The sequence below is a fragment of the Onychostoma macrolepis genome, chromosome 22 (assembly GCF_012432095.1).
Source record: "Onychostoma macrolepis isolate SWU-2019 chromosome 22, ASM1243209v1, whole genome shotgun sequence".
Classification (NCBI taxonomy): domain Eukaryota; kingdom Metazoa; phylum Chordata; class Actinopteri; order Cypriniformes; family Cyprinidae; genus Onychostoma; species Onychostoma macrolepis.
In genome coordinates, this window is record NC_081176.1 from 34965522 (window position 1) to 34989839 (window position 24318).

At 34.7% G+C, this 24318-nt stretch overlaps 1 protein-coding gene across 1 annotated transcript; it reads left to right on the top strand.

Annotated features, from left to right (window-relative positions):
- The first annotated feature begins 147 nt into the window (after positions 1 to 147).
- On the top strand, positions 148 to 21346 carry LOC131530797 (uncharacterized). The gene is made up of 4 exons (XM_058761265.1): positions 148 to 317; positions 15107 to 15430; positions 20778 to 21083; positions 21165 to 21346. Exons 1-4 carry the CDS (start codon positions 263 to 265, stop codon positions 21317 to 21319), a joined length of 840 nt encoding a protein of 279 aa, XP_058617248.1. The 5' UTR covers positions 148 to 262; the 3' UTR covers positions 21320 to 21346.
- The last annotated feature ends 2972 nt before the right edge of the window (positions 21347 to 24318 follow it).

A 24318-nucleotide genomic window follows, 5' to 3' on the forward strand; every position in this document is an offset into this window, starting at 1 on the left:
CTAAGTGCAATGGTACAACGAATAAATATGGTGCAACCAGCCCACGGTGTTGTACCACTCTGTGCGCCTCCCCCACATGTTTTGTCGCCTGGAGGCGCTTCACACTTTGAAAACCCCCGAACTAAACTACTTGAGTGTAGACCAGCAGCACACTCCTCCTCAGCTCATCTATTGCTATATTAAACATATTTCTGCCCTATCTGTTTTACGTTAGGCTAATTTGGAAATTAAGGACTGTTTTTATTTGGAACTATTCAGTGAAATGCTGAAGAAAAGGTTTGACACGTATATTTTCTTCTGCTTGTGGAGCATGTCTGGTAAGTTTCATTATTTTATTATCAAGCTTCAGTTCTGTGTATACTATCATTTGTTCCCATACATCACTCTATTCTTTATTTTTTCCTTCATTCATTTGCTTATGAAATTTTCAACTTTTATAAGCTTACTATATTCATTTCTGTTCATGCTGCTGCTCTGAACTTTCAGTTTTTCCCCTCATGTCAAATGAAGGGTTTAATTTGTTGCAAATTCCTGAACTATGAAAGCAGGGCCTAAAACTAACTTTTTGCCACACCTGCCAATGGCCGGTGATGTGATAAAATTTACCAGCCAAAATATTTTTTTACCGGCCATGAAACTCTTTTTGCAAAAACAGGCAGTCATTACTACAACAATGACTAAACATATTTACAATGTTTTTAATTTGTCCTTTACTTTACTTACAAAAAAAAATCAAACAAGAGAACAGATTTATTGATTTATCTTTTTTTTTTTTCCCTAAAAACTTTTTAGATTCTTGTCCTTTGCATGTTTGGAGCAGGCCATCGTGTTACGCCTGTTTCACACATACTCAGTTTGCTGTGCATATGTGGTGTGTATTTTTTTTCTGCACACACGTTACCGTATTAGAGCAGGGCTATTCAGCTTCATTTGAGGGCCGGATTATTGAACTGAAAATTTTAAGGCAAGGCAAGTTTATTTATATAGCACATTTCATACACAGTGATAATTCAAAGTGCTTTACAAAAAGGAAGTGAAATAGTCATTAATAATAATAATAACAAGGAATTAAAAATAATAATAATCACAACAATAAAAACAAAGTGATTTAAAAATTGATTTAAAAAGAATTTAAAACATTTAAGAATAGAAAATGATTATACATAGTGCAATCAGTTGGGACGTAGCACAGTGCTCATTCAACAAATGCACAGCTAAACAGATGAGTTTTGAGTCTGGATTTAAATGTGGCTAATGTTTTAGCACATCTGATCTCTTCTGGAAGCTGCTTCCAACTGCGGGCGGCATAATAGCTAAAAGCAGACTCCCCTTGTTTTGTGTGAACCCTTGGTATTTCTAACTGACTCGATCCTAATGATCTGAGTGGTCTGTTAGGTTTATATTCAGTGAGCATATCTCCAATGTATTTAGGTCCTAGGCCATTTAGAGATTTATAAACGAGTAAAAGTACTTTAAAATCAATCCTAAATGTAACTGGAAGCCAGTGTAAGGACCTGAGGACTGGTGTAATATGCTCAGATTTTCTGGTTCTAGTCAGAGTCCTGGCAGCAGCGTTCTGGATGAGCTGCAGCTGTCTAATGGTCTTCTTTGGAAGGCCGGTGAGGAGACCATTACAAGGGGGCCAAAGGGGTGGGGGCCGTCCCAATCTCTTTCAGGGGAGACCTATAATATTAGAAATTAAAACTGAAATCTAAAATCTACACAGTAAAACCTCCAGTGTTAAATCAACACTCCCAGTGTATATATAATCCACACTCAGAGTGTTAAAAAAGTAACACTGAAGCAGTGTTAAAGTTAATGAGATAATTAGTTTAGTAATTGAGTGATGATTGAGCATTAATGAAGAACACCTGCTGTTAACAAACTGAACCATCGAAAGAAAGAGAAAGAAGAACAGAAAAAAAGAGACGAGACGAGCAGAAATACAAGAACTACAACTGACTTCAGTCACAGCCTTAGATGAAATCAACACTAGATAAAAGCAATTAAATCTCTCAAGATCTCAGCAGAGGATGATTAAACAACTCCATAAACAGCATCACCAGCGTCACACGTTACTAACTAGACTGACTTTAGATTTTGATGTTTTAGTTTTGTTTGAATTACCATTATCGAGGTCAGTGTTTGCTTTAGTTGGGCTCTTGACCCTTGACTTAAAACTTTACAATTACTTTGGCTGCTGTAACTGCGTGTTTGTTTAGACATGTTAGTTATGGCGCAAAGAAAAAAAGGCAAGCGAAAATGTGATCAGGAGTTGGTTATGTTACTAAAGACATAATCAGTGTATAGTGGCTTGGATAACTGGTTTTACTCCGAGTGTAGTCACTGGTAGATTTATTAATTAATTTTGAGATTGTGTAGTTGAAGACCTGACAGTTTTAATATTAATCTAAAAGACTTGAAACTTATTCTGCACTGGAAGTTTACTTTTCTTCATCAAACAGACTTCAAGAATCAGCATATGAATCTCAACAATGGTGACAATCAACATAAAGCTCCATGTTGCAGTGCATTCTGGGAGCACCAATCAAAACTCATCCATGGCTCCCAGCATGCAATGCGACATGAATAAATTATGCAGCTGTCTTAGTATTTTCTTTTATTCTTACTATTTCCTTTTGTTTTGCTATTTTGTTGTGACTTTTAGTAGCGTGTTTTGTGATGTTCACAGATGATCTTTTTATCTGAATATGTTGATTATCACCATTGTTGAGATTCATACGCTGAGTCTTGATGCCTGTATGATAATGCAGTTTGGACTTTTAGTGCTGATTTACTTTTAAAAGTCTTTCAAATTAATCTTAAAACTGATGGATGAAGCTTCATATTTTATGCGATCAAAATAAAAAAAAGTAATCAATCAATGACATGCTCTGAATGAAATCAGTTACAGAAATCACTAAATGTTGGTGATTTCTTTATAGAAGTCTAACCATCAACACCCATCAACACCCGAATGCCATAACTAACATGTCTAAACAAACACGCAGTTATAACAGCCAAAGAAATTGTAATGTTTTAAGTCAAGGGTCGAGAGCCCAACTAAAGCAAACACTGACCTCGATAATGGTAATTTAAACAAAACTCAAGCATCAACATCTAAAGTCAATCTGGTTAGTAACGTGTGAAGCTGGTGATGCTGTTTATGGAGTTGTTTAATAATCCTCTGCTGAGATCTTGAGAGATTTAATTGCTTTTATCTAGTGTTGATTTCATCTGAGGCTGTGGCTGAAGTCAGTTGTAGTTCTTGTTTTTCTGCTCATCTCGTCTCTTTTTTTCTGTTCTTCTTTCTCTTTCTTTCGATGGTTCAGTTTGTTAACAGCAGGTGTTCTTCATTAATGCTCAATCATCACTCAATTACTAAACTAATTATCTCATTAACTTTAACACTGCTTCAGTGTTACTTTTTTAACACTCTGAGTGTGGATTATATATACACTGGGAGTGTTGATTTAACACTGGAGGTTTTACTGTGTATAAAAGGTTAACATAGTGCAGTCTGTCAATAGATTAAAAAAAATAATCACACATTTTTCTGTAATTAAGCATGATTAATCGCATATTTGTATTGTCATAATTTCACATTGAACCTCCAAATTATTGTAACAACGTAAATATAATATATTTTAAATATGTTTTTAATGGCATCTTTGTACTAAGTAGCCTATTATTAATGAAGTATTGATACCAATACTGCTACTGGTGTCTCTATTAAATGCATTTTCCCTATTAATTATAGACATTCAACATTACAGTATAATTGAAAGCCATTATTTTTAACATTTAATAAGCTCTGAAATAAAGTGATTTTAAAACAATCTTCACATAAACTATAAATTGTATATGCATAAACTATACAGATTAATCTTTATTAATCAGCGACTAGAGCAGTCGAGTGATTTATCTTTTTCTTTTGTTCTTTGAGTTACATCACTGACAGACTTCAGCAGGTGTTACTTTAAAACAGTGGTTCTCAACCTTTTTTGGGCCAGCGCCCCCCTACCCATTATCCAGGTCCCTTAATCCCCCAATCAAATAAAACAGTCTAATTGTCATCACTGAACATTACAGTTGATTATTATTGTGTTTATAATGAGAACTGTTATTTTTAAAGTACCATTCAAATGTATGGGGTCATTATGATTTTTAAGAAATTAAGTTAATTTAAGGATCCATTGAGTTACTTTTTTTACAGTGAAATATTTGAAAATAAGTGTAGTTTTTAAGCATGTTGGTGATTTTCATTACTACAGTTTCAATGATGTTGAGATCTGATATACCTTGCCCCAAATTTAAACAGACTTGATGAAAAAATAATAATAATAATATTTTGTTTAGATATGTATATATATATATATCCACTGAGGCATTTAAAATAATAAATAAATAAATACAAGATTTTAGTTTGTTCTTCTGTTCCTGGAAATCTTGAACACCCTTTTACTGCTGTAATATGGATGTTTTCAATAAGCTTTCAGTGAAAAATAACAATATTTATCCCTTAGTTTAAAAAAATTCCGCCCCCCCCCCCTTTTTTTTTAAGAATATATTGAATTTCCTTTTTTTTCTGACATAGTAGATATGGTAATTTTGGTGGGTAAATCACATTTACACTTGCGAATGGAAGAAATATAAACCCTCTTTTACTATATTTCATAAATTCTGTGACAATATTTCAAAGTTTGCTTTCAAATACTTCAAAGTACAACCCCGATTTCTGAAAAGTTGGAATGTTTTGTAAAATGCAATATAATCAAGAACCTGTGATTTGTTAATTATCTTTAACTTTTATTTAATTGACAGAAGTACAAAGAAAATATTTCCAATGTTTTTGCTGACCAACATAAATGCATTTGATAAATATAAACAAATTTCAATTTTGATGGCTGCAACACACTCCAATTAAGTTGGGACAGAGGGGAAATAAAAATGAAAAGACTATAGAATATCCAAATTAAACTATTTTGAAACAGTTCACAAGTAAGCAGGTGACCTAGGCCAGGGTATCACGTTTGAGTATAAAATCTCAGTCTCAGTCATGGCTCATCGCTTTGTGCACAGTAAAACCTCCAGTGTTAAATCAACACTCCCAGTGTATATATAATCCACACTCAGAGTGTTAAAAAAGTAACACTCAAGCAGTGTTAAAGTTAATGAGATAATTAGTTTAGTAATTGAGTGATGATTGAACATTAATGAAGAACACCTGCTGTTCACAAACTGAACCATTGAAAGAAAGGAAACAAGAACAGAAAAAGATGAGACGAGACGAGCAGAAATACAAAAACTGACTTCAGCCACAGCCTTAGATGAAATCAACCCAAGTTAAAAGAAGACATTAAATCTCTCAAGATCTCAGCAGAGGATGATTAAACAACTCCACGAACATCATCACCAGCTTCACACGTTACTAACCAGATTGGCTTTAGATGTTGATGTTTTAGTTACCATTATCGAGGTCAGTGTTTGCTTTAGCTGGGCTCTTGACCCTTGACTTAAAACACTACAATTTTTTTTTGGCTGTTATAACTGTGTTTGTTTAGATATGTTAGATATGGCAAAAAAAAGAAAAAAAAACAAAACAAGCAAAAGTGCGATCAGTGTATAGTGGCTTGAGCAATATAAACTCAATTACAAAATTAACTAATACATCTACCAGTATAATTCTATACTAAGTTAAGTCAGTTGACTTAAGTATAGTCACTGGTAGATTTATTAATTTTGTTATTGAGTTTATGACACACGTAGTTTAAGATCTGACAGTTTTAAAACTAATCTGAAAGACTTTTGAAACTTATTCTGCACTGAAAATTTTGCTTTTCTTCATCAAACAGACTTCAAGAATCAGCGAATGAATCTCAACAATGGTGACAATCACATATGCTCCATGTTGCAGTGCATTCTGGGAGCACCAATCAAAACTCATCCATGGCTCCCAGCATGCAATGCGACATGAATAAATTATGCAGCTGTCTTTTATTCTTACTATTTCCTTTTGTTTTGCTATTTTGTTTTGCTATTTTGTTTTGACTTTTAGTAGCGTGTTTTGTGATGTTCACAGTTGATCTGTTTATCTGAATATGTTGATTATCACCATTGTTGAGATTCATACACTGATTTTTGATGTCTGTATGATAATATAGTTTTAAGTTCTTAGTGCAGATTTACATTTTGAAAGTTTTTCAGATTAACCAGTGTAATTTTACTCTGTTTATTAATGTTTTTACTCCACATTTTGTAGTTTTTGGAGGATTTATGATATTTTTTTAAATTTATATAAATAAATTTGTTTTTATACAAAAAACAGCTTTTTATGTAAATTTCACTCAATAAAAGACCCACATTTCTAACTTTCATTCATGGGGATAACATGGATCATTTGACATGGTTTAGTGTAAAATTTTTGTCCATATTTTGGAAATTGCAGTTTCAAAAGTAAAAATTATAATTTTTACCACTAGATGGCTGCAGAGCTCCACTATTTACTATTTGTTATTTGACCAACTGAAAGATATCTTTTCACAAGTTTTTTTCAGTTGGATTCATATCTACATATTGTGAAATCACAATTATAACAATAAAAATGATTTTTGTCAAAGTTTTGCATTTTTAGAACTGAAAAAAAATCAAATTTTCAATAATGTTACATTATGATTCGAATCAAACCTGAACAAGATGTTACAAAGAGAAAAGTTGGAGTCTTTAGAGTTCATCATTTATTTCAATCATCTGTGTTTCATATAATTTTCAAAGTGTGTGTGTGTGTGGGGCGGGGGGGTGATTGTGTGTGTGTGCGCATTGTCGATGTGTCAGTATCACCAATTTATTTTTGTGGTGGCTCTGCATTTCGGATTATTTTATTTGACAAATTAGGGTTAGTTTTTAGTCTCACAAATTTATTCCTCTGTGTTTGTGTGTGTGACTGTATGTGTGTTCACAGCATGATCATTTTGCAATATTGGAAGTGTGACACTTCATTTCTGTCCATGTGTGTTCTGTGTTGTTTCTGATTTTGAGGATGAATTTTGTCCATTTTCTATGCGGGGTCTCTTCAAATAAAATAATCCAAAATGCAAAACCACCACAAAAATAAATTGGTGACACTGACACATCGACAATGCGCGCGCACACACACACACACACACACACACACAAACACAAATAAATTTGTGAGACCATAAAAACTGCTTTCTTATAATTTGTCAAATAAAATAATCCAAAATGCAGAACCACCACAAAAATAAATTGGTGACACTGACACATCAACAATGCACACGAACGCACGCACGCACACACACACACACACACACACACACACACACACTTAAAATTATATGAAAAACAGATGATTGAAATAAATGATAAACTCTAAAGACTCCAACCTTTCTCTTTGTAACATCTTGTTGAGGTTTGATTCAAATCATAATGTAACATTATTGAACATTTTATTTTTTTCAGTTCTAAAAATGCAAAACTTTGACAAAAATAATTTTTATTGTTATAATTGTGATTTCACAATATGTAGATATGAATCCAACTGAAAAAAACTTGTGAAAATATATCTTTCAGTTGGTCAAATGGCAAATAGTAAATAGTGGAGCTCTGCAGCCATCTAGTGCCATCTACTTTTGAAACTGTAATTTCCAAAATATGGGCAAAAATTTTACACTAAACCATGTGAAATGATCCATGTTATCCCCATGAATGAAAGTTAGAAATGTGGGTCTTTTATGAAGTGAATTTTACATAAAAAGCTGTTTTTTTGTATAAAAACCTATATAAAAATGTCTTTTAATTTAATTATATAAATTTAAAATATATCATAAGTCTTCCAAAAACTACACAAATGTGGAGTAAAAACATTAATAAACGAGTAAAGTTACATTTGTTTTAAAAAAAATATATATTTTGTTAAAAAATTACATTTTGTTGCCTGGGGCTTGTCTCTAGAGACCCCAAATACCATAAGTGTAACTTTTTTTTTCACACTAACATAAAATCAAGAAATCATTCCAATTTTATTTTTTATTTGTAGATCTAGAAAGTGTTGACGACCGTACAAAGTCTCATGCCATTTGGAAAAAGAGAACATTTTTTTTTAAATTTAGCAAACTTAATTTGCGGGTCAAAAAGACCCCGAAGAACGCACAAGGGTTAATCTTAAAACTGAGGAATCAAGCTTTATATTATATGTGAATAAAATTTAATCCAATCAATGATGATGCTCTGAAAGAAATCAGTCACAAACGTCACTAAATGCTGGTGGTATCTTTATTGAAAGCTAACCCTATTGCCATAAAAAGCATGTCTAAACAAACACACAGTTACGGCAGTCAAAGTAATTGTAATGTTTTAAGTCAAGGGCCAAGAGCCCAACTAAAGCAAACACTGACCTCGATAATGGTAACTCAAACAAAACTAAAACATCAACATCTAAAGTCAATCTGGTTAGTAACGTGTGAAGCTGGTGATGCTGTTTATGGAGTTGTTTAATCATCCGCTGCTGAGATCTTGAGAGATTTAATGTCTTCTTTTATCTTGTGTTGATTTCATCTAAGGCTGTGGCTGAAGTCAGTTGTAGTTCTTGTATTTCTGCTCGTCTCGTCTCTTTTTTTTCTGTTCTTGTTTCCTTTTTTTCAGTGATTCAGTTCGTTAACAGCAGGTGTTCTTCATTAATGCTCAATCATCACTCAATTACTAAACTAATTATCTCATTAACTTTAACACTGCTTAAGTGTTACTTTTTTAACACTCTGAGTGTGGATTATATATACACTGGGAGTGTTGATTTAACACTGGAGGTTATACTGTGTGCCAAACAAATCAAAAATCACATTTCTCAATGCAAAATCACAAATAATTTAGGCCTTTCACCAACTACCATAATGTGAAAAGATTCAGGGAATCCAGAGAAATCTCAGTGTGAATTTGCATGACCTTTGAGCCCTCAGATGGCATTGCATGAGAAAACATCATGCTGCAGTGTTAAATATAGCTACAAGGGCTCAGGAGTACTTCAGAAAACTGCTGTCACTTAACATAGTCTGCTGCATCAAGAAATGCAACTTGAATCTCTGTTACTCAAGGAGAAAGCTATCAATTTTATGCCGTGATAACACCAGATTCTCAGGACCAGAGCTCATCTCAGATAGTCAAAAAGACAGTGGAAATGTGTGCTGTGCTCAAATTATGTCCACATTTCAACTTGTTTCCTGGGAAAAATGGATGTTGAGTTTTCAGTCCCAAAGACCAAAGGGACCATCCAAATTTTCATCAGTGATGAATGCAAAAGCACACGTCTGTCATGGTATGGGGGTGCAGCAGAGAAAACAGCATGGGTGATTGGCTTATGTGTTAAGGTGCCATTGACATGGAGGCATTTACTGGGATCGTACAGAGATATATAGTGCCATCACGTCTTTCATGGGAAGTCCATGGTTATTAGATCAAGACAATGCCAGGTCTCATTCTGCATGTGCTACAACAACATGGTTTCATAGACACATGTGCATGTGACTGACTGGCCAGCAGATCTGTCTCCTAATGAACATGTATGGCATGAAAAGAAGAATCAGACAACGATGACCACAGACTGATGGGCATCTGAAGTCTTTTATCGTGTGAGATTGGGCAAAAGTTTGCTCACAAAACTTTTAAGAATTAGTATCCTCAATTCCCAAACAATTAAACATTGTAATTAAAGGAAAAGATGATGTGACAGTGTTAAACATGCCTCTGTCCCAACTCTTTTGGAGTGTGTTGCAGCCATCAAAATCAAAATTAGTTTATATTTACAAAATAAAATTTGGCCAGTAAAAACATTGGATATTTTTCTTTGCACTTCAGTCAATTAAATGTAGGTTAAAGAGAACATTTTCTTGATTGTATGGCATTTCACAAATGTCCAAACTTTCCTGGAATTGGGGTTGTAGAAAGATGGGAAACATATGCTTCTCATTTTCAAAATAGTTATTATTTTAGTGCAGTCCTGATTTATATCTGTCTTAAATAATAAAATTTATATTTTTGTTATTATCAATTAAATTGCAAATCTAGCTTTTTTTGTCGTTGTGGTTTGCCAGCTATAATAATAAAAAGAATAAAAATTTCTTGAGCAACAATCAGCATGATTTCTGAAGGATCATGTGACACTGAAAGCTGGAGTAATAGAGCTTTAGCATGAGAGGAAATAAAGTTCTTTTAAATAGTAGATTTACTGTTTTTACTGTATGTTCTATCAAATAAATGCAAACTTACTGCAGAAAGAATTTGTTTCATAACCATTACTGACCTTTTTTGAATGGTGGTATATAGGCTATATTTTATTTATAATATATATCTTGAAAGCATGTATTTTAACCCATATAACACTGAATGGCAAATGCCATTCATGACATATTTGATTTGACTGGACTTGAAATATTATCATACGTTTCCCAAGGGGAAAAAAAAAAGGCTTGTGAATATAAATTAGGCTATATTTTGTGCGTTGAATAAACTCTAAACTAGAGAATAAACTAGAAATCAGCAAACAAAAAGCATTTATATTATTTTTTTCTAAACAAGAAAAAGCATCTCATGCTTTATTGTGTCTAAATGTATATTGGTTTCACAGGAAGTTCATCAGAGCGCTACAGAAAGCCGAGCGAACACTGAAGTAAAGAGTCGTTGCTATGGAAATGATACACCGTCTAGTCTAGAAGCGGTACACCGGGCGCGAACGGCGCGACACGTTGCGTCAAAGCACATGGATCCCGTTATAATCAGTCGTTCAGTAACTGAGCGCAAGCGCTACAGTAAACGGATGCTGTGTTCTATTTCTATTTTATGACGCACTAAACAGGCTTGTTGCGCTACTGACAAGTTGACAAATAGATACAGAAAGTGCGCTTTGATGCATTCAGTGTAGAGACGGCGTTAGGATCCCAGCCAACAATCTTATGTGGGGCCCAGATGGGTGGCTCCTGGGCTCTCTAACTGGGCCCAGCCAGTTTTGTCCGCGGTTTCCATGAGGGCCCCACATGGGTCAGCCCAGATGAAACAATGAAATGAACTCTGCTCAGTATGCATACTACAGAGTGCTAAAATAAGACTGAAGCAGCACTGCAGTTCATTAGATAATTAAGTGATTAATCTAGTACTGATTGAGTATTAGTGACCAACACATGCTAAAGAAAAAAGAGACGAGCAAAAACACAACAACTACTATTGACTTCCAGCCACAGCCTGCAAAACAACTGCAAATAAAAGACATTAAATCTCTGAAGATCTCAGCAGAGGAGGATTAAACAACTCCACAAACAGCATTACTAGCATCATTATTACTAACCAGACTGACATTATTTCTGTCAGATTGTCTAGAGAAGCTCTTACTGATAAATACAGAGGTTCAGATGTTAATGTTTTATTGAAAGTAAGAGTTTGGTTTGAAGTCACCATTATGGAGAATAACGTTTGCTTTAATAGAGCTCTTGACTCTTATGCTTCTCTATATGCTTGTTTTCTTTGCCACAATGTATTTAGAAAACATGTTGTGTGCAAAGACAGTTAGACTCAAAGGTTATCAACTGATAATAGTTGTTCATTGATGGTAGTGTTGATTTTAACGTTATAAAGCAGTCTTTCTCATAGAGCTCATCACTGTTTGGAAATGGCTTGTTATGATCAACAAATTAAATTTTACTATTACTAACCCTGATGAAAAAAAAAAAAAAATGAAATTCAGAATTTGGATTTTTAACTGTCAACTCTTTCGGACACACAGACATCAAGAATCAGTGTACGAATCTCAACAACGGTGAGCAATGCATGCTGGGAGCCATGGTTGACTTTTGTGCTGCACCCAGAATGCATTGCAGCATGAATCATGTCACCGTTGTTGAGATTCATACACTGATTTGATGTGTGTGTGAGGAGCTCAAAGCATTTTGTGAAAAATATATTTTAATATTCTTCTGTATTGTTGAATGATGTATGTGTGCACTCACATGTCAAGTGTTATTAATGTGAAGTTATTATCGCATCATCTGTACCATTAGTAATCAGTCTCTAGAATCAGACCAATGCTTAACTATATCTTCATCATCACAGTTTTTCTTGATTGTCTTGCCATAAACACAGTTAAAGCAGCCAGAGAAAAACTAAAGTTGAAACTTTAAGGGACAACCACCCAACTAAAACAAACGCTATTCTCCATAATGGTGACAAATATACTTTTCAATAAAAACAACATCTGTACCTCTGTAATTCTCAAAAACTTTTGTAGAAGTCTGACAGAAATAAAGTCAGTCTGGTTAGTAATAATGATGCTAGTAATGCTGTTTGTGGAGTTGTTTAATCCTCCTCTGCTGAGATCTTCAGAGATTTAATGTCTTTTATTAGGCTGTGGCTGGAAGTCAATAGTAGTTGTTGTGTTTCGGCTCGTCTCTTTTTTCTTTAGCAGGTGTTGGTCACTAATGCTCAATCAGTACTAGTTTAATTACTTAATTATCTAATGAACTGCAGTGCTGCTTCAGTCTTATTTTTAGCACTCTGTAGTATGCATACTGAGCAGTGTTCATTTCATTGTTTCATCTGGGCTGACCCATGTGGGGCCCTCATGGAAACCGTGGACAAAACTGGCTGGGCCCAGTTAGAGAGCCCAGGAGCCACCCATCTGGGCCCCACATAAGATTGTTGGCTGGGATGTGGCAGACCATTTTCTTTTGCAAGGTTCAGCTCATACATCTTTGGTGTAAACTGCGTAAAACGCCCCCAAGAACAGCTTAGCGCTTTCAAAAATATTGCTTCCAGCGGCTCTCCGACGTGGGGCGGTAGCTGAAAACACTACTTTAAAAGCAGCACTGTCTCTTTAAAACCTGATGTACATGAAGCGGATCTGACACATATCCTATTTTCGCCAAACTCTTTACCGTCATTTAAGACTTTACTACTCATTTAAGACGTTAAGACAGGTAACTCGCTAAAACAGCGTATTTTGACATAATTGTGTTTCCGTCCCTTGAAGCGCTACTGAAGCGGTTCAGCGATGCATACAGCCGAAGCGCAGCCTTTCAAAACTCAGGGCTCTCAAGTTATAGCGAAAGTTTGGAGTGAGATTAGGGAGGGACCACACAAGGGAGTCACTCAAAGGGAGGGGCAAGTCAAAGGAGGAGCAACTCAAGGGGGAGGGGCAAGTCAAAGGGGAGGAGCAACTCAAATATTTGCAGCACCCAATTTTTGCTAGCAGTTCAATTTTACCTAATGTTCATAATTGACCAGCACAAATGAAGTTATAACATTTGGTAAATCTGATGAACAAATTCATTCTAATAAAATAAAAGATTTATGTATTTAAAAATACAAATGTATCAAAAATAAAATACATTTTGCATCAACGAGCCAACTGAACAGCAGTACTCAGTGTACATACTGTACACATTTTATATATGAGCATGTTAAACTGTGTGTGTGTGTGTGTGAGAGAGAGAGAGAGAACACATTTCAGCATGTTTCTTTTTCTGTTGTAAATGTTTGTTGCACATCTTGATGTCTGATGACAGAGGACTCCCACATAAAGCACTGTCATGATAATAGTTCCATCCAGAGCCAAACTGCTTCTAGTTTTGGTTTTGTTCAAACCCACCATGGAAAACACACTGCATCTGAATTTGAATTTGGGAAGCCTCAGTGCTTTATATGAGCTACCCTGTCATCAAGATGTGCAACAACAACAGAAAAAATAAAATCATAAGCTGAAATGTGTTCTCTCTCTCTCTCTTTCTCTCTCACACACACACACACACAAGAGAGAGAGAGAGAGCTTGACATACATGTTCAGGACAAGTTCTGTAATCCTACTGTGTGTACAGTATATACATTGAGCACTGCTGTTCAGTTGGCATTTTGCCAAATTTATTTGTATTTTTGATCCTTTAAATATGTAAAACTATTTATTTTTGGATGAATTTGTCTGTCATCAGATTCACCAACTGTTATAACATCTCTAATACTTTCCTTTCAGGAAGCCAAAGCTAAGTTAAAGCTTCTGGTTGCAAAGCAGTTGGAGGTTTTTTTTTTTTGTCTGCATCAATAATACTTTAGCGCGAATTTGGCTATATTCCCCAACATCAGCTCTCACTATTTTTTCACAGGCAAGTGATTTCGTAGAGGAATCTTAAAATCGAAAAAATAAATGAAGGGTTACCTACAGCATTCATCAGATCTTTCTCTTCCAATTTACACTCCATGTGTGCGCATCCATGTTGCTTAGTGAACCCGCTTGCTGCAGAATCGCATAATTTAAACGGAAACAACAACATCCTAATTTCTGATTGGCTGGTAGGTGGCATTTAACTCTATAGCTACAGAGTCAGAGAGCTATGAACTCGGCAGAAAACTTACCTCAGTATTCCTCATCTATTAATGGTATATTAATTGTATAGTAATTGTGACAAGTTATCCCTTCTCAGCGTGAGAAATACAAGGTGTGGCGTGAGAGCGTGTGAACTGGTTGAAATGCGTGAGTCTCACTCCGATTGCGTGAGACTTGAGAGCCCTGAAAACTATACTTTACTGCACCGTGGCGAAACCCCTGGTTATGAAGGGTTATGAACAATAAAGATGGGAAAAGTTAATCTTCCGAAATGAAGCAGCAATATCTTCTCAGGTAAAAGTTATTAGAACCGTGTCTAGGGACAAGCTGGCCATCACACTACTCTGACCTTATCAGCCCATTTGTATCCTATTATTTGATTTGCTCTTGTCGCTTATGACAGAACAGCTAATCACCATGGTCTTGTCTTCGGAAAATATTATTTTATTCGCTTACGTCAGAAACAGCGAATCCCTTCTAAAACGGCTGTTGTTCCCACTACATTGCATTGTTATATTTCGGAAAAGTTTTACCCGCCAACTGGCGACTGACACTGTTACATCTACTCGCCAACGTTGATTTTTACTCGCATTTGGCGTTTGGCAAGTGTTAATTTTAGGCCCTGTATTAAAGCCTACATTTAAATCAGTGCGGAGTGAAAAGCTGATAGATTGTTTCAAAACAACTACAATTCCAAGTCTTCTGCTGTAACTGTTTGTGTTTGTTGATCAGGTGTGTTTGGTGCTGATGAAGTGAAGTCAGTGTCAGTGTTGGAGGGAGATTCTGTCACTCTAAACCCTGATCTCACTCACATACAGAAAGGTGATCTAAAGTGGAAGTTTGAACAGTTTTTCATAGCTAAAATCAACATAGAGAACAATGAAAGGACATATCATAATGATAGTGCTGGTGGGAGATTCAGAGGCAGACTGGAGCTGGATCAGACTGGATCTTTGAGCATCACAAGCACCACAACTGAACACACTGGACTTTATGAAGTATACAGCAGGAAAAACAACAATATCCCACTCTACAAATTCAGTCTTACTGTCTATGGTGAGAAGAGCTTTACTTCACCTGTTTCATATATAAATCTTTGAAAAGCCCACATGACTACACAGTAAAACCTCCAGTGTTAAATCAACACTCCCAGTGTATACATAATCCACACTCAGAGTGTTAAAAAAGTAACACTGAAGCAGTGTTAAAGTTAATGAGATAATTAGTTTAGTAATTGAGTGATGATTGAGCATTAATGAAGAACACCTGCTGTTAACAAACTGAACCATGAAAAAGAGAAGAACAGAAAAAGAGACGAGCAGAAATACAAGAACTACAACTGACTTCAGCCACAGCCTTAGATGAAATCAACACAAGATAAAAGAAGACATTAAATCTCTCAAGATCTCAGCAGAGGATGATTAAACAACTCCATAAACAGCATCACCAGCTTCACGTTACTAACCAGATTGACTTTAGATGTTGATGTTTTAGTTTTGTTTGAATTACCATTATCGAGGTCAGTGTTTGCTTTAGTTGGGCTCTTGACCCTTGACTTAAAACATTCAATTACTTTGGCTGCCATAACTGTGTGTTTGTTTAGACATGTTAGTTATGGCATCGTGTTAATGGTTGACTTCAATAAAGAAATCACCAGCATTTAGTGATTTTTAACTGATTTCATTCAAAGCATCATCATTGATTGATTAAAATTTTTGTTTTTCACATATAAAAGTTTGATTCATCAGTTTTAAGATTAATCTGAAAGACTTTCAAAGTAAATCTCTAAAAGCTTAAAATGCATTATCATAGACATCAAGACTCAGCGTATGAATCTCAACAATGGTGACAATCAACATATTCAGATAAAAGATCCTGTGAACATCACAAAACACGCTACTAAAAGTCACAACAAAATAGCAAAACAAAAGGAAATAGTAAGAATAAAAGAAAATACTAAGACAGCTGCATAATTTATTCATGTCACATTGCATGCTGGGAGCCATGGATGAGTTTTGATTGGTGCTCCCAGAATGCACTGTAACATGGGGCTTTATGTTGATTGTCACCATTGTTGAGATTAATTCGCTGATTCTTGAAGTCTGTTTGATGAAGAAAAGCAAAATCTTCAGTGCAGAATAAGTTTCAAAAGTCTTTCAGATTAATCTTAAAACTGCCAGATCTTAAGCATGTATATCATAAACTCAATAACAAAATTAACTAATAAATCTACCAGTGGCTACACTAAATTAAGTCAGTTACTCAAGCCACAATACACTGAGATCACTGATTGCATCTTAATTGAAACGTAACCAGCCCTGATCACATTTTCTTTTGCCATAACTAACATGTCTAAACAAACACAGTTAAGGCAGCCAAAGAAATTGTAATGTTTTAAGTCAAGGGTCAAGAGCCCAACTAAAGCAAACACTGACCTCGATAATGGTAATTCAAACAAAACTAAAACATCAACATCTAAAGCCAATCTGGTTAGTAACGTGTGAAGCTGGTGATGCTGTTTATGGAATTGTTTAATCATCCTCTGCTGAGATCTTGAGATTTAATGGCTTCTTTTATCTTGTGTTGATTTCATCTAAGGCTGTGGTTGAAGTCAGTTGTAGTATCTTGTATTTTTCTGTTCTTGTTTCTTTCAGTGATTCAGTTTGTTAACAGCAGGTGTTCTTAATTAATGCTCAATCATCACGCAATTACTAAACTAATTATCTCATTAACTTTAACACTGCTTCAGTGTTACTTTTTAACACTCTGAGTGTGGATTATATATACACTGGGAGTGTTGATTTAACACTGGAGGTTTTACTGTGTAGATAAAGCAATTAAATCTCTCAAGATCTTAGCAATGATTAAACAACTCCATAAACAGCATCACCAGCGTCACATTTAACTAGATGACTTTAGATTTTGATGTTTTAGTTTTGTTTGAATTACCATTATCGAGGTCAGTGTTTGCTTTAGTTGGGCTCTTGACCCTTGATTTAAAACTTTACAATTACTTTGGCTGCTGTAACTGCGTGTTTGTTTAGACATGTTAGTTAAAAGAAAAAAAATATGATCATTGGTTATGTTATTAAAGACATAATCAGTGTATAGTGGCTTGATAACTGGTTTTGAGTATAGTCACTGGTAGATTTATTAATTAATTTTGAGATTGTGTAGTTGAAGACCACAGTTTAATATTAATCTAAGACTTGAAACTTATTCTGCACTGAAAGTTTACTTTCTTCATCAAACAGACTTCAGAATCAGCATATGAATCTCAACAATGGTGACAATCAACATAAAGCTCCATGTTGCAGTGCATTCTGGGAGCACCAATCAAAACTCATCCATGGCTCCCAGCATGCAATGCGACATGAATAAATTATGCAGCTGTCTTAGTATTTTCTTTTATTCTTACTATTTCCTTTTGTTTTGCTATTTTGTTGTGACTTTTAGTAGCGTGTTTTGTGATGTTCACAGATGATCTTTTATCTGAATATGTTGATTATCACCATTGTTGAGATTCATACGCTGAGTCTTGATGCCTGTGATAATGCAGTTTGGACCTTTTAGTGCTGATTTACTTTTAAAGTCTTTCAAATTAATCTTAAAACTGATGGATGAAGCTTCATATTTTATGCGATCAAAATAGTAATCAATCAATGACATGCTCTGAATGAAATCAGTTACAGAAATCACTAAATGCTGGTGATTTCTTTATAGAATCTAACCATCAACACCCGAATGCCATAACTAACATGTCTAAACAAACACAGTTATAACAGCCAAAGAAATTGTAATGTTTTAAGTCAGGTCGAAACTAAAGCAAACACTGACCTCGATAATGGTAATTTAAACAAACTAAAGCATCAACATCTAAAGTCAATCTGGTTAACGTGTGAAGCTGGTGATGCTGTTTATGGAGTTGTTTAATAATCTCTGCTGAGATCTTGAGAGATGCTTTTATCTAGTGTTGATTTCATCTAAGGCTGTGGCTGAAGTCAGTTGTAGTTCTTGTTTTTCTGCTCATCTCGTCTCTTTTTCTGTTCTTTCTCTTTCTTTCGATGGTTCAGTTTGTTAACAGGGTGTTCTTCATTAATGCTCAATCATCACTCAATTACTAAACTAATTATCTCATTAACTTTGCTTCAGTGTTACTTTTAACACTCTGAGTGTGGATTATATATACACTGGGGTGTTGATTTAACACTGGAGGTTTTACTGTGTACATAGTAAATTTACTATAGAAAATGTAGTTCTAATAGCTTACTGTATTCTTTTTCTATTCTATCTGTTTTTATTTATTATATAATAATAAATAAAAAACCTTATTATGTATTAAATCATATGATGCATTTCAAGTTTTTATTTCTCTTTGGAGTGTTCAAGCTGTTTGTGCATAGATGATCCTAAAGTTGCAAAGACTAAAAGCAGTTCTAATCAAATACACCTGCCTTTAATTTTCAGCGATCCTCAAGACCTTAATTAGTTGCTTCATGTGTTTGATTAGAGTTAGCTGAACTCTGCAGGACAGTTGATCGCCATAATTCATGGACTAAAGTGTCAAACCCAAAATAATCTTTATTAGTTAAGACTTGACCACGTCCTAAAACAGCTCATTAAACACAACATGTCTAGATTTGTAAATTTGCAAAACATCAAACATAAAGAAAGAAGGTGGAACTGTTATTCGCTGTAAATGTTGCCTACTTAGTAACTTTATCGCTGGATTTAATGATTTAGATTTAATGACTTTCAGACTTAGCGATTTAAAAAAGTGACTGGCAACAAATCTATAATTCTTGGACAAATTAGCAGTCTCTTTGACTGCCATGCAGTAGATCTTGCTTTTGTAAACATTCTTCTCTGCTCTGCTCTGTTCAAGTGGCTGAGACAGCACTTTCAATTAAAATAGATGATGTTGCTTCTAATTTTACATACAAATATAGCTGAAAATACAGGAATTGTCTTTGTCTTTGCTTATGTTATATGCATTTGATTTCATCAGACAACTGAGATTATAAATCAGGATTTTTGTGCTTAACATCTTGTAAAGAGCTGGTTAACACATTTCAGTCACTGTTTTTATACTTATGTAGACTGACAACAGAAACAGTAAATTCTATAATGAAAACAGTTTTATTGAGAATTCTAAATCAAAATACAAATGTGAGCACAGAGGCAAACAAATGTAAAGAATACAATGCGATACTCAAAAGAATATGCTAATTAGCATGAGTCATCTGTTACATCTTTCAACTGACTAGCTACTTTATTGTTGGCAACATTCTGTAGTATTGTTCTGACATCATGTCCTCGCTGTGTTTCATTGAAAGAAAAGTACTTTGTTTGTTAAAGAGGACACAACTGAAATCAGTGGTTAATTTGTATTTTGTTAGAACAGTTCAGAATATTAGAGTGTGTGCAGCGCATTTTATAACTATTTTGATCCTGGATAATCATACAATCTGGCTGTGCACAAAAACTGTTTCTATAAAGTCAATTAACTTTAACAGTCTGTTTCTGACTCACAGCTTAAGTATGTTCTGCTACTGACAATTCAACTGAGTTTTGAGCAGTGTAGTGTTTTTTGTCTTTCTGATCAAATGCAGACATGGTAATGTTTATACACATAAATGACACATAAAAAAAACAGTATAAGTCATTATAATCAGTGATCTGATGCAACAAAACCTTTATAATTTTTATTGTTTTTGTCTCGTGTTAAATCATCACAATAAGCATAACATTTTCATCTTGATATTTCAATCACAACAATATAATCAAACACTGTTTCAAAACGATGAAATGAAGAGCAACAATAATGTACAGTATGTAAAATAATGTGTTTTACTTTTACTGGGTTATATATCATTGATGTTGTGTTGTCTTGTTTTAATTATTTCCTTCTTCTTTTACATTATTCTATGATATGATGTACACTTTAGTTACTGTGTAGCCTGAAAATAAATAAAATCATTATTTAATTAGTCTTAATTATCTCATTAACTTTAACTCTTTGAGGACTTGTGGTTTCTAGACTCTTTGTGTCTTGAATACTTGTTCCTCCTCTGGTGAAATCAGCTGCTGAGTTCATTGAATAAACACATGGCAGGACTTTTCTCTGATGGACTTTCAGATTTAATGTTAACCTTAATATAGCTCAATAGCAGCAAGTGTGAATACAGTATGACCACAATAAATACATTACTTATTTTTGATGTAAATCACATAGTAGTTGACTAATATAAAGTGTGAAATGTTATGAAAGATATGTATAAAATCAGCATTATCATTTAATACAATAATTCATTTATACTTTAGTGAAATTTTTATTATCAACAAATGTCATAGCTCTCATCTGCTGTTGAGTTTTTCTCTTACTCTATTTTAATATTTTCAGCTCATCTGCCTGTTCCTGTCATCATCAGTGACTCTCCAAATAGTTCTTCATCATCATCATCTGAACGTTCATCAGTGTCCAAATGTTCATTGTTGTGTTCAGCTGTGAATGTGAGTCATGTGACTCTCTCCTGGTACAGAGGACACAGTTTATTGTCCAGCATCAGTGCGTCTGATCTCAGCATCAGTTTCTCTCTACCTCTGGAGATCAAGTGTGTGGATGATTCTTACAGCTGTGTGCTCAACAATCCCATCAGCAAGCAGACTAATCTTCTCAACAGCACTGAACTCTGTCAGCCTTGCCCAGGTATCTCAGTGGTGAGCAGGACACTAGTATTTAATCTGAATCCTGAATCCTGAATCACTCTTCTTCTGTTTCTGTCCTCAGAACCTCTCCACTGTTGTGGTTTTACTGAAGCTGTGATCCGATTGGTTCTCTCTACTCTGGTGGGCGTGACTGCTCTTGCTGTGCTGGTTTATGACATCAGATCCAGAAGTCTTCAGCAGAAGAGCCTGAAGACATCACAATCACACACTAATTAATGAGACAGTAGAGATGCTCATGATTGACTGGAACCATTTTATAATTAAAAGTTTGTAAATTAATTTTCAATTAATTTAAATTGTGAATTCCTGTAAAGAGACATGTTTCCTTGTGCTTGTTTGTCACTTTCACAATATTAATAATCGCTTTGATTACAACAGAAGGAACTACATACTGAATTTACATGTCTTTCTGTAATTATAAATTACCTATAAAACTCTGTAGGTATAAAACAATATGTTTGATTTGAATAAAAGGTGAATATGCAGCCTGCAAGAACTCAGTAAACTGAAGTTGCAGCGTCTTTTTGTAAATATAGTGTAGGTATATAATAATATGCAACATTTAATAAAGTAACAACCTGTAAAATTACAAATCACTTATACTGTAAGTATTTTGAAACTAAGTGGTGTTTTAATTTTCATTTTTATTTATAATAAACATCTCTGAGACCTGACTACACACACAGTTTTGTTCAATCAGACATACTGCAACTGTAAGTACATTTATTGTATTTAAATCTTCACATGTAAATTTAAAGTTAATCCCAATTGAGATTTAAATCTGAGTTTAAAGTTATAGCAACAATTAAAGTTAATCTATCTTAAATATAAATCAGGATCAGACTGATGGTTTAAATGTAAACCTCTTATTTTTAAACAAGTTGGTGCAACAGAATTATTAGATAAATGATTTAATCTATTTAAACTTAATCTTTGGTGCAACTCATTAAAATGCTAAAACTGTTAAATAAAAATGTTGCATTAATTATTTTTAATAACTAAGCTTTTGATTATTTATTACGTTTTATTACTATAGAAGATTTTCACAGAATGATTTTGGCAAAATGGCCAGTCAGGATTTAGATCGTATCATAGTACTGAGACTGCTCTCATTAGTTACAAATGACCTGCTTCTATCATCTGATCGTGGTTGTATCTCTTTATTAGTTCTACTGGATCTTAGCGCTGCGTTCGACACAACATTCTTTTGAATAGACTAGAAAACTTTGTTGGCATTAGTGAAAGTGCCTTAGCATGGTTCAAATCGTACTTATCTGACCGCCATCAGTTCGTAGCAGTGAATGAAGAGCTATCATATCGATCACAAGTGCAGTATGGAGTACCTCAAGGCTCAGTACTAGGGCCGTTACTTTTCACGCTTTATATGTTACCCTTGGGAGATATTATCAGGAGACATGGTGTTAGCTTTCACTGTTGTGCTGATGATACTCAGCTCTATATTTCTTTGTGGCCTGGTGAAACACACCAAATTGAGAAACTAACGGAATTCCAGAGGCGGACAATCCAGGGGTCAGAAAGTAAAAGTCCTGCCATATTTTTGTTCCACCCATGAACTCTGCAGCTGATTTCACCAGAGGAGGAACCAAGTCATTCCTTTCAAGTCACAAGCAAGTCTCAAGTCAAATCCCAAGTCCTCAAAGAGTTAAAGTTAATGAGATAATTAAGAGACTAATTAAATTATGATTGTGCATTATGATGAACACCTGCTATTATTGAGAATCACAGAGGATCAGATGTTGATGTTTTATTGGTTAAAATGATGCCACCATCATGGAGAGCAGTGTTTGCTTTAGTTGGGCTCTTGACCCTTTTAGTAAATCAAAGTAATTTGCTTTTAAGCAAGTGCAATATTGTTTCACAACAAACATTTGTGCATTGCTGAATCAAGAACTTGATGTAGCAGTTTAGTTTACACTTTCTGCTTTTAAATCATTTAAATGAGCATCATGAAGGTGTCTCGCTTTGGTTTATTGAGTGATATTCAGCTATTACTGAATTTCAGGAAAAAAAAAGTCCTACCAAACAAATGCTACTGTAGTGATTACATATGAGGAAGAACAGCATCAGCTCAGGCTTTTAGACATGAACACTTATCATATGATCCTCAACGGTGGTGACAATAATAATTCATACTGCAGTGCATGATGGGAGTTTTTACTATGGTCTTACCCAGCATACATTGCAGCATGAAGAATTTTGTTGGTTGTCACCATTGTTGAGATTCATATACTGGTTCATTATGTCTGCGTGCGTCTAAATACCAGAAGAGTTTAAGTGTTTACATGCATTAAATACAGTCGATTTCAAATGAATTCATCATAACTATTAGAACAACAAGTTCCTTGCACGCTATTTCACAAGATTGATTTTTCAAAACCTAAACATACAACACAAAGAATAAGAAAACAAACAATCAGTACAGCTGTAAAAGCATGGTTTCTCATTGTGCAGCCCTGATCTCTTTACTTTACAGCAACACATGTAATGCTGCAAAGAGAGATCTAACACAGGAGTCAAAGGCCAAGAGCCCAACTAAAGCAAACACTGATCTCCATGATGGTGGCATCATTTTAACCATTAAAACATCAATATCTGATCCTCTGTAATTCTCAATAACAGCAGGTGTTCATCACTAATGCACAATCATAATTTAATTAGACACTTAATTATCTCATTAACTTTAACTCTTTGAGGACTTGGGATTTGACTTGAGACTTGCTTGTGACTTGAAAGGAATGACTTGGTTCCTCCTCTGGTGAAATCAGCTGCAGAGTTCATGGGTGGAACAAAAATATGGCAGGACTTTTACTTTCTGACCCCTGGATTGTCCGCCTCTGCGGAATTCATAGTCGATATAAAAAACTGGATGACGAATAATTTTTTACTGCTAAATTCTGAAAAAACAGAGGTGTTAATTATCGGACCTAAAAACCCCACATGTAATAACCTAGAACATTATCTAACACTTGACGGCTGCTCTGTCAATTCTTCTTCATCAGTCAGGAACCTAGGTGTGCTGTTTGATAGCAATCTGTCATTTGAAAGCCATGTTTCTAGCATCTGTAAAACTGCATTTTTTCATCTCAAAAGCATATCTAAATTGCGACCAATGCTCTCAACGTCAAATGCAGAAATGTTAATTCATGCGTTTATGACCGCAAGGTTAGACTATTGTAATGCTTTATTAGGTGGTT